General features: G+C 38.1%; 2 protein-coding genes across 2 annotated transcripts in view; both read right to left on the bottom strand.

The window, feature by feature from the left end:
• LOC141342861 (calcyclin-binding protein-like) overlaps positions 1-11,038 on the bottom strand; it is a 17,734-nt gene that overhangs the window by 2,222 nt on the left and 4,474 nt on the right. The gene's annotated exons all lie outside the window — the stretch shown is intronic.
• On the bottom strand, positions 2,929-9,722 carry LOC141342601 (serine/threonine-protein kinase PLK3-like). The gene is made up of 15 exons (XM_073847091.1): positions 9,444-9,722; positions 8,135-8,242; positions 7,921-8,037; positions 7,698-7,827; positions 7,527-7,614; positions 7,349-7,444; positions 6,880-7,078; positions 5,534-5,660; positions 5,317-5,429; positions 4,807-4,924; positions 4,411-4,494; positions 4,139-4,301; positions 3,869-3,998; positions 3,226-3,339; positions 2,929-3,126 (listed from the first exon to the last, which is right to left on the bottom strand). Exons 1-15 carry the CDS (start codon positions 9,645-9,647, stop codon positions 2,929-2,931), a joined length of 1,989 nt encoding a protein of 662 aa, XP_073703192.1. The 5' UTR covers positions 9,648-9,722.

The following is an 11,038-nucleotide window of genomic DNA, read 5'->3' as shown; positions in this document are numbered from 1 at the left end:
AATCCTTTAGGTGAGTGTTTACACCCTGTTCCTGGAGGTCTACCTACCTGCAGACTTTTGTTCCAGCCCTGCTCCAAAACAGCTGTCTGTAATTATCAAGTGCTACCTAAGAGATGAATTAGCTGGGTCAGGTGTGTTTGATTAGGGTTGGAGCTGAACTTTCCAGGATAGTAGATCTCCAGGAACAGGGTTGAGCACCCCTGGTATACACACACATAGTCGAGGTCAAAAGTTAACATACACCTTGCAGAATCTGCAAAATGTTCATTGATTTACTAAAATAAGAAGGAACATACAAAATGTTTTTTCCTGAACTGTGAAACTGCCCACTGTTTTTCAGAAAAATCCTTCAGGTCCCAGGTTCAGTTTTTTTTTTTAAGCATTTTTGTGTATTTAAACCCTTTCCAACAATGACTATATGATTTTGAGATCCATCTTTTCACACTGAGGACAACTGAGGGACTCATATGCAACTATTACAGAAGGATCAAACACTCAATGATGCTCCAGAATGAAAAACTGCATTAGGAGTCAGGGGTGAAAACTTTTGAACAGAATCAAGATGTGTACATTTTTCTCATTTTGCCTAAATATCATATTTATTTTATTTAGTACTGCCCATCCGAAGCTACAGAAGATACTTACATATTTCCCAGAAAACAAAATAAGTTAAATTGACCCTGTTTTCACCCCCAGCTCTTAATGCATTGTTTCTTCTTCTGGAGCATCAGTGAGCATTTGGATGGATCCCAAAATCATACAGTCATTATTGGAAAGGGTTCAAATACACAGAAATGCTGAAAAACCAAAGAATTTGTGGGACCTGAAGGATTTTTCTGAAGAACTGCAGGCAATTTTACTGTTCAGCACAAACAAGGGACTCATGGGGTGCTTCTCAATATCCCTCCTAGTTTCCTCGCTCCTCTGTCCTCCATCCTATGACCGGGAAACCGATCGAGCTCAGCCATCTTGTGGGACATCTTAATTCTCTAATTGCACTGTGAGGAGGCGAGGACTGAGGAGTGAAGAGGCTTTCTGAGGAGTCTTGAACGAGGATACGCAGATCTATCCTATGCGGAAGTGTTTTATTGACTAAACGTGACACACTCCCCCTCCCCCTTCAGATCTGTCATAAAAAATACATTTATATTTCACCTTTGCAGTGTAAATAATGTCATATTTCAACAGGGCATCTTGCTTTAATAATTATGAATGCCTTAAATAACGAACTTCAAAAACATATGGGCAGATCCCTTTAGCGCAGCTGATGACGCTTTGAAGTGACGCTTGAGTGGTCAAGAATATTCCAATGTTCATCCTTTGATTTTTCCGTCCTCATGTCCTTTCCTTAAATCCTTCCCTTGTATCCTAAGGGGGTGGAGCTAAGACACGAGGAAAGGATACAAGGAAAGGAAATGAGGATGCAAAAATAAGAAATGAGAAGCACCCATGAACAAACATCACTGGAAAAGAAAAAAAAAAACAGCTGTGGATGATTCTGGTAGCAACACAATATTAAGAATCAAGTGTATGTAAACTTTTGAATAGGGTCATTTATCAATTCAACTATTATTTTCTTTTGTGGACTATATGTATACATCTTTAATATATATATATATATATATATATATATATACACACACAAAAATGAGATATACAGAGCTGTACCTTTTTTTTTTCTTAATGTATCTTGCTAAGGGAAACTCATAATTTAAAAGAATTTTCACAATCTTAAAGCCTAAACTTTTAAACCATAGTATATAGAAATTAAACTTGAACTTAAATGAATATGTAATTGTTTAATAGTCTTTAAAATCTGAAGAAATAAACTCAAAACACAGAAAACTTATATTTTCAATAAACTTTATTTCCCCCCCACTCTCCCAATACATAAAAAGTGATCATACTGAACATTTCCCAGTGTTGACACCGTACAATTATGTTACATCAATAAATAAAAAACTATAAATAAAAAAATAAATAGAACACGTGCCACAATTAATTAATAATACTAGTTAGGATTTGTCTGAGGGTAATGGCTTTCACAATGTTGGTATTCTGAACACTTATTTAACACTTACAGCCATGGTCACAGTTTTGGGGACGTTATGATTACTTATGATGGAGCATGTCAAGTAAACAAAGCTGGAGGCACACTGAATACATAGTCTTTTTTTCTCCTCAAGTACAGACATTAAGGATATAATAACTTTTAACAGCAAAAAGCTTATATCAGGTGTGTATTTGTAGTGTTTCTTCCACCACTCCTGACTAATTCGCTTGGAAAACCGAATATGAAGACTCTATATCACTCCCTTTGTGACTTAAGCTTGAGGGCCATTATTGCACAGAGGAATCCATCAGAAAGGCACTTTAGTCTCTCCCGCTCCTAACTGCTCCTCCATGAATTACAGTTCCACCTCAGCAATTCATCTCTGCCGTCTTTAAAACTAATCTCATTAAAAGAATAACCATTTGGTGTTCATAGCTCTTGTGTACTATTTAGTGAAATAAAATGTCATATTCTTTTAAAAAAGCCAAGTGATCAAGCATAAAATGCCAAGCCTATCTCGCGCAAAAGCAAGACGCTTAAGAACCCTGTGAGTTTTATGCCATCTCCACTTCAGTTCAGCTAAAAAAAAAAAAAAAAATTAAATAAAACAAACAGGCTCCAATTTTGGTTGTGCACACTGTGAGTCAAGCTGGTAGTGTGATACTGTTGGTGTAGGCTCAGTCGCAAAAACATAAGAAAACCAAAAAAAAAAAAAATAGTGCACCATAGTTCAAAGAGGCCAGCCGATGACCAAGGACAGGAGATCTTCGTGGCAACGTGGAAGCTTCCCCTGATGTTTTTTTTCTTTGTCATAGTCCTTTTTTGCTTCGCAATGGAAGCGGTAAGCAGCAAATCAGAATCGAAGTTCTTAGTCATTATGCATTGGTGTAGTGCTGGAGAAGCTGGACCACGTAATGAAGCCGCTGCCGGAGCTCCGAAGAGCAGCCCCATTCGGAAAGCAAATTTAGAGGGTAGGAATAAGAGACACGGTCCTTGCTGATGAACGTCAGCAGGTACGAAGAGTCAGAGTTCTTGGACAGGATGATTTTCGTGTGGTCGGTGTAAAAATTAACCTGGGAGAGGAAGCGGAAAGAGAGGGAATGTTATGAATTGGCCAAGCAATTCAAATTGTTAATGTTTCATCTGTTGTTTTTAAACCATCCGAAACTTACCTGTAGGGTTCGGTTGTCAAAGAGCATGACTAAGGCGTGATCAGTTTTGATCCACTGGAGAAGCAATGGAGAAGAGCTTGCAGATGGCTGGTCTTCACAGTTGACGTCTCCGCCCTACAAAAACAAAAATTGTTTATATATTTAAAACACATTTCATTTTTTAATTGAATTAAATTTGCAAAGGGTTAGTTCTGAACTTCAGTTTAGTTTATATTTTAGAAAATAAGCTATTTAAAATTGTTATTTAATAGAGTATCTCCAACAGTCAAACCAAAAATTATTCAGACACCAGATTTAATTTGATATTTTTTTTTACTAGTGTGTGCAGGGAACTATAGCTCATTTATGTAAGTGAGGATAGCAAAATAAAGTAAACTGTGACATATGATACCCAAAAATTCTTCATACATTGGACTACCAGTAAAATTTGATAAAATATATCAAAATGATCTGACATTATAAAAATGAATTTGTTCTGACAGTTTAACTCTCGAGTTCGTCATATTTTATCACCATTTTCTAAACTATATTGAATAAATTGTGATAATGTAAGAAATGTTGAAGGTGTATGAATAAATTTTGGTTTGACTGCAACTCAAATGTTTTAAATTATATATATCTGAGGGCTAATTTCTGGCCTTACCTCCATCAGGTTCTGCTCCATGTAGTTAGCCATCAAATCCACTATGTGTTTTTGATTCTGGAGCTTCTCTGGTAAAGCGTCAGCTGGAAAACTAAAGTGTTTGTTGTTTGTCAGACAGTAACGTACAGTCCTGCGGAAGAATAAAAAGAAGAATTAGAACATCACAAACAAAGCAAAGCTACAACCAGAGACTTTATAAATATGTGGGTCAATCAGAACTCAGTCCAAATGCCAAACTGGAAACTCATTATAGAACGGGAGCTGACGTACCTTCGCTGGTCACAAAGGCTGAGATGGGTGCCTTCGTTGAAGAGTACGCCGACGTTGTGATTGGAGAGCTGGTAACCGAAGCCGTATTTGTTGGAGTAGTCGACCCACTTGGTTACCCAGATGAAAGGCTTTGTTTTAGAAAGGCAGGGTGGGTTTCTTGAAGCTGGAAGAGGAAAGGACAATATTTGAGTACATGATTAATGGCTTGAGAGCAAACCTTGAAAATGGCCATCGCTTGAGCACCTCAGTGTGATTAGAGTGTGGGAACAAACCTGCTGGCATGGAAGACAAGCAGCTGTTGAGAACCTTCATGGCAGATTCGGCTACAACAGCAGGAGTAGGGATATCATCACTAGCTGAGGGGGAGAAAATAGAGAACAAAGTTAATTTATTTGTGGAGCGCAATATTTTATAGATGAAAGTTGTTTTGCTTAATGTTTTTGGAAGTATAAATATGAAATAAAATCTACAAAGGGTAGAAATGACAAGTCTCCCTTGTTGCTAAATTCAGCAAAAAAACTAAAAACGAATTAGGCCAGGATGTTTTTGGACAAACTTGTTCCTAATATCAGCCTCTGAAAGCCTCAGGGTTAAGCTTAAAATAGGCCACACTCATACACATGCAAAACTATTTGCTGCTGTATGTCTGAGCAAATTCGCTTCCTTACCATCAGTGCTGCTAGCGACGGTGCCTTTGAAGGAACGAGACGCAGACTTCCTGGACTCCTCCTCTGCCGGGGTGTCCAGAGGGCCAGAGCTTGCCAGTTGAACCGTGGGAGAAGTAGCCTGAGTATCAAGAGGAAGTCATATTGTTATTACAATCACAAGTACTTCCTTACATTCAGTTTTAAGCAATACACAGTAGACAATTATTTTCCAATCTTGTGTCTCAGGCTTAAAAGATCTATTTGTCATGCGATTAACGCAGCGGTTTTGCAATTTTTGGGTTTGGTCACTTCGGAGTTATTCTGAGACATTCAGCACAATAGCTGGACGATTGCACTCTATTATTCATCTACAGCAGCTTTCGAAACACGTCCCCACAGAGCCCACTTTAGCCATGCTGAAAAACAGCATGCATACCGACGCGGCTTTCTGCGACAGTCATGAGTCAGCCGAGGAGCAAAAGTTAAGGCGAAGCTATTATTACACGCAGATGCACATAAATGTAAGATTACCTCATTCACTCCCATTGTCTTGTAGCTCATCTGCCGACCGATGGAGTGCTTCACCATGCCAGAAACCAGTTTAGAAATGTCATCTTTCTCCTCACAAGGTGTCTTTTCAACAGCTGCAATGACAAGTCGGAAACTTAGGCTCGAATCCAAACCAATGGTGTTATTTTTTACTAAAGCTATTAAAAATCTTTTTTTGGTAACCAAAGTAGGTACATACCTTTTGATTTCTTCTTGCCAAAGAGGCTTTTAGCCATCTTGGTGAAGAACTTCTTGGCAGGGCTGGGTGGATTTAGCTCAGGCACCATCACACAGCTGCTAGGAGGAAGTTTTTCTGGGGTGAAGCCCTGAGGGAAGGAAATGGTAGGTGAATTTAGAAGAGGGAAAAAAAATAAAATAAAAAAAAAATGATAGGAATAAGAAAACACTTAAAAATCAGTTCCAATTAACTTAAAAGTTAAAATTTAAGCATTTAAGCAAATATGAAAAAAGATGTTTAGCAAGCCTGGAACCACCAAATGAACGATTAAAAAAAGCATTTTGGCAAATCCAGGTAATTTACCATAGAGATATGTTTTTTTTAGCATTTATGATTGTTATAGTGCCAGCTGTGTTCCAATTCCCTTAAAACTAGACATGCTTGTTTAGAATCACCTGTCGCACATGCTCAGCAGGTTTCGTGAAGTTTTGAGTTTTTCTTTAGGCTTTATAGGGTGAATTTTGGGTAAATTTGGACAGGCCCCTTTTCTAAATGGGTAAATGTCAACATTTTTTTGGATAATTATTGGCCTTAGTCCAGAGAATTGTACTGCAGTGTTTTTTTCCAGATTGATTGAAAAACCTAGAACTAGTCCGCAAAAGTAGCTATTGTACATCTTTTCAATCAAATAACAAATTATTTGATTAATAGAACTGGCTCTGAAAAGCAAAGCTGTCTGAAATGAGTTGTATCATATGATACGAATATCATGCGTGTGTGCAAAAAACGCCAATGGCAGATTTCTTTTAAATTTCTCTCAGACCTTTAGGGACGCGAGTCGAACAGGTCTACCAAGTATCGTTCCGATCGGCCTCCGTTAACCCTTGTGAGGTCCTCAAAGTTCGTCAGCCAGTGGCAACTATATTTTTTTGAGATTGTCCTTGTAGACACTTGCGGCACTTCAGGCCAAGACTGTGCATACCGATTTTTGTGTTGATGGGACAAATGGTTGCGCAGTTATAGCCATTTTTTAATGTTTTTTTTTCCCTCTTATTGCGCCACCAAGTGGCCAAGCTCCACTTTTTTTTTTCCTGTGACCTCAGATTGAGCTCTTACATAAGTGTTCTAAGTTTGGTAGAGCTATCTCATTCTGTTCAGGATTTATAGGCATTTTACTAAAAGTGGCCCTGCCCCTTTCAAAAGTTTTGGCACCCCTTTGCAGCAGCGAGTCAAAAGTTCAAATTTTTTTGATAACTACTGATAATCACTTTCCAGATAATCTTTCTGCACTGGTTTGGTTCCAATCTGGCAAAAATCTAAGACTAGTTCGCAAAAGTAGGTTTTAAAAAACATATTAGTATGCTTACCTTTGTGAAATACTCGTGGGCCAGTATCTGATCCAGTGTAAGGCGGTCAGAGGGGTTTTTCTGAAGGATTGCGGAGATCAGTTTCTGTGCGGATGGATTGAGGGAAGGAGGAAGGCTGTATCTCACTTCCTTAATACACTTGTAGGTCTCTTTCAAGTCTAAGGTTTCAAAAGGTGGATTCCCACATAGGAGTGTGTACCTAAATAGACAAGAAAACAGCTTGTCATCACATCTGAGGGATCAAATCAAGTATTAACTATGGACTTTCCATACTATAAATACTCCTAATCATATAGTAGTCTACACCAGGAATTCCCAAACTTTGTTAGCTGAAACCTTCTGCTCTAAAAATTTACTTGAAATAAAAATTTAAGAACATTCAGATGTTCAGGATTCAAACCAGTTTGGGAAATCCTGGTCTACACAATAACCATAAACCACAGTGTAGAGTAGATGTGATAAAACTTACATTACACAACCCAGCGACCAAACATCTGACTCGGTCCCATGGCCTTGTCTGTTAAGGACCTCTGGTGCCAGGTAGTTTGGAGTCCCGCAGATAGTCCTTTAAGAGAATATTTTACATTAACACACCAATCAAGTGCATTTCTAAGAAACTTAATAAGGATAAAAAGAGAAAAACTCACTTCTTCCTCTGCTCAACGGTCTCCAGCTTGGCTGCCAGCCCAAAATCTCCTAATCTCAAGTCCATGTTTTCATTCACAAAAAAATTACCTGCAAAAACAAATTAGAGCATTAGCAAACCACTCAATATTAGATGGATGTCACGCTAGCAGGCCAAACGATCAAAACAATACCTAGTTTGAGGTCTCTATGGAGGATGCCTTTGTTGTGGAGGTATTTGAGCGAAGATATGATCTGTTTGAGGTAGTAACGTACTTCTGGATCTGTCAGCGTATGTCTTGCTTTCCAAATGTGTGCCAGAGACTGCAAACATGCAAGCAAAGAATAGAATTAGTTAAAAACCTTGCGTTGACCAAATCAGACCGAGAGTGTTCTGTTCTTGGCAGTGAAACTCACCTTTCTGCTACAGAGTTCAAGAAAGATGTAAATGTTGTCTTGGTCCTCAAAATGATGGGAGAACTTGACCACGTGCTTGTGTTGGAGGCTTTTGTGAAGCTCGATTTCGTTAATGATCTGCAAGACACAAACAATAAATAAACATTAGAACTAGAATCAGCTCGAAATGAAACTGATTTACATTTGCATGTCTATTTGGCTATTGTTGGTTTACCTTCTCTCTCTGGTGTGGCTTTGAGACTCTGCTTTGAGGAATAACTTTGACAGCATACATCTTGTTGTTGGCAAGATCCGTCATCTCATAACATCGTGCAAAACCACCCTAAAACGAAAGCATATTAACCATGATAAGTCACTCAGAATGCTTCAAGAGGAAAAAATGCTGAAGGTTATGATTAACTTAACAAGCATCTAGCTGCAGGTGACTACAACCGTCTGAAACTGGCTAGTTGATTACAAAGTCAACATATTTGGAGATTACACGTGTGTTAGCTATTTGATTCATGCTTTCAGCATCACCAATGTCGAGAATGCAGTCTAGACAGTCAGCTCAAATGGAGTTTTGAGAGCGTTAATATGTCCAGATTAGTATTTGCAAACTGGAATTGATTTTCAACTGCCTTTTTATCCTTTGCACCTATAAAACAGTGTCATCCATTTTGCAAGTGCTTTAACTGACACAATATTGTGTTTATTATCTATAAAATTCTTTGAGACAAAATTTTGAATACCAGTAACCACAAGCTTTTGTTTAAGATTTATGATATTGGTCACATCTGATGCATCATAAATCTGCAGAAAACATTGCTTTATCCAAAATAAAAAAGCCAAATTCTACATTTAATTACCAGATTCGTTTAGCAAGTTTCAAACATGCATCAAAAAGCTCTCTCTTGGAGTTTAAAAAGCACTTCTTTGTCTCCACATCTTTAATATTTTGATTATTTTTCCATCAATCCATAAATTTATTTCTGACTTAGGTCCCAACACATGTACAAAGGAATGACGTATTCTTTTCCCAATCGACCAACCCCTCCTTACAGCATCGCACAATGATGCGGCACTTTAAAACTAGACTTAGAACTAACTAGATTTCTAATAATCATTAGTCTAATTAAAAAAAAAGAGCCTCGTTTCCTAAACAGGTGAACAAAACAGGGACCGTGGTCACTGGTTGCACTGCAGCATCATTTTCATTGATGCACGGATTCATTCATTCATTCATCTTCTCCTGACATCGAATCAAATCTGGAATCGAATTAAAAATCCATCCAATAGTAAACTGCAAACACTGTCTTTGCATAAAATCATGCATCATAGACAACATAGGATGCAGTGCTGGAAAACACAGACAGAGCAAACTGCGGTCCAGTGGTTATGGTGCACCCATCTCCTAAAAAACGAGCCGAACCCGATAAACTGCGCACCGTCCACGTTTGAGCACATCAGGAAACGCGAAAACGGTGACAAACCGCATTCATAATTAACTTAAAATGACCAGCTTGGTAAAAACAGATTTGTACCTTTCCCAAAAGCTTTCCTTTACAGTATGATCTTCCAGTCTTTGCGTCAACCACCACCTGGGCGATCTCCGTCTTAACGTGCTCTGATTTACTCCGGTTCGGCTTGGCGGCGGGCGGTGGAGCCGCTTGAGACGGTTTGAACAAATCCGGATTCATCATTTTACAGGATAGACGCTGCGCTGAGGTAAAACAAGTAGGATCCATTCATTAATGTAGATCCTTCGCCCTAGAAAATAAACTCCTTATGCGAAGTCCCAAAGTCTGGCGAAGTTCTCTCTAGTCCTGTGAGTCAAACATGCCCGCACACCGGAGCCCTCGAGTATATAAACGATCCGTGACGTCATGCGCGGGGGCGGGGCGACAGATGGGGGGCGTCCGGAAAGAAACAACGTCATTGGCTGTTGGAGATTCAATCAAAGATCAGAGAGACGCAAATGAAAGTGCTGGAGAAAAAGTGAATGAAAAGCCAAGAACATCATCCAATCATGGTTGACGTGATTATGGATCTCCGGATGACTTGCACTGGTTGCTTTTTTGATGCTGTTTCTTTTTTCCTCTGTTTGGGTTTGTGTACTAGATGGCATGGCATTACAGGGTTTTGTTTAGCATTATCAAATCTACTCTGCATTATTTAATATTGGTTAACTGTACAATTCTTGGCGGGGATGAATTCACATTTCATATTTTATGTCATACTGCGTAAAAACAAAATATAACGTTACAGATGGCCGCCCTGAGTTACGCTTTATCACATTGGATCATACATTATGTATCAAAATGTCTCATTCAGAGTTGAATCAGACTAAAACAACATTCGAATTGCAAATGCACAGACTGTATTTACATCATGTGGATGGAGCCCAATTACGTCATTGTGGAATATACAGATGTACAGAAGTGAAATGAGAAAATCGTGGTTTCTTGCTCCCCCTTGTGGCTTAATAAATAAACTATGGGGACTTTTTTTTGCACAAATTGTTCTCTAGATTAGAAAATGATTCTGTGACCGTGATTATTATCGACAAATACTAATTCACAGTTTAGTTCAGTTTAAGTCCATTCATTCTTAATAACATTGCATCACAGCAATAATTCATTTTATAAACATAGGCCTTTTAGAAACCCAAAAGTCAAGTCAAGTTTTATTGTCATTCCGCTACATGTGTGGACATACAGTGGAACGAAACGTGTGTCTCGCAGGACCACGGTGCTACATAAATAAGATGGATAGATAGAAATTCAGAAGTGTTTTTTCCCATTTTCTTTTTATTTACCGCTTTATTTACCATTAAGATATATGGTTCTAAGTGATAGCATATTACAATAAACACAGAACCATTTGTTTCTATGGTTTCATCCCCACAACAATAATAATAATGATAATAATAATTTGTGGTTTGATAAACTAGGGGAACATTTTTTTTGTTATTTATAAACAAATAAATACACATAAATACTCAATACAAATATTCAATATCCAATTGTAAATGAGAATACATAAATTACAGTAATAGTAGTAATATTGCATGTCAGAAGCAATAAATATTTTTTTCTTTTTTCTTTAGTTATATAGTACTTATTTCAAGAAAAATATC

Source organism: Garra rufa, chromosome 9 (assembly GCF_049309525.1).
Source record: "Garra rufa chromosome 9, GarRuf1.0, whole genome shotgun sequence".
Lineage (NCBI taxonomy): Eukaryota > Metazoa > Chordata > Actinopteri > Cypriniformes > Cyprinidae > Garra > Garra rufa.
Note: the sequence above shows the minus strand (reverse complement) of the source record. Positions and strands in the feature narration are given on the sequence as shown.

What these genes read in the sequence shown, in the direction of transcription:
- LOC141342601 (XM_073847091.1), bottom strand. Translation starts at nt 9,647, where the DNA reads ATGGATCCTACTTGTTTTACCTCAGCGCAGCGTCTATCCTGTAAAATG. An exon ending in TGGTCGCTGGGTTGTGTAAT is followed by an intron (nt 7,079 to 7,348) that starts GTAAGTTTTATC and finishes TTGTCTATTTAG; the next exon opens with GTACACACTCCTATGTGGGA. An exon ending in TGGCAAGAAGAAATCAAAAG is followed by an intron (nt 5,430 to 5,533) that starts GTATGTACCTAC and finishes TTGTCATTGCAG; the next exon opens with CTGTTGAAAAGACACCTTGT.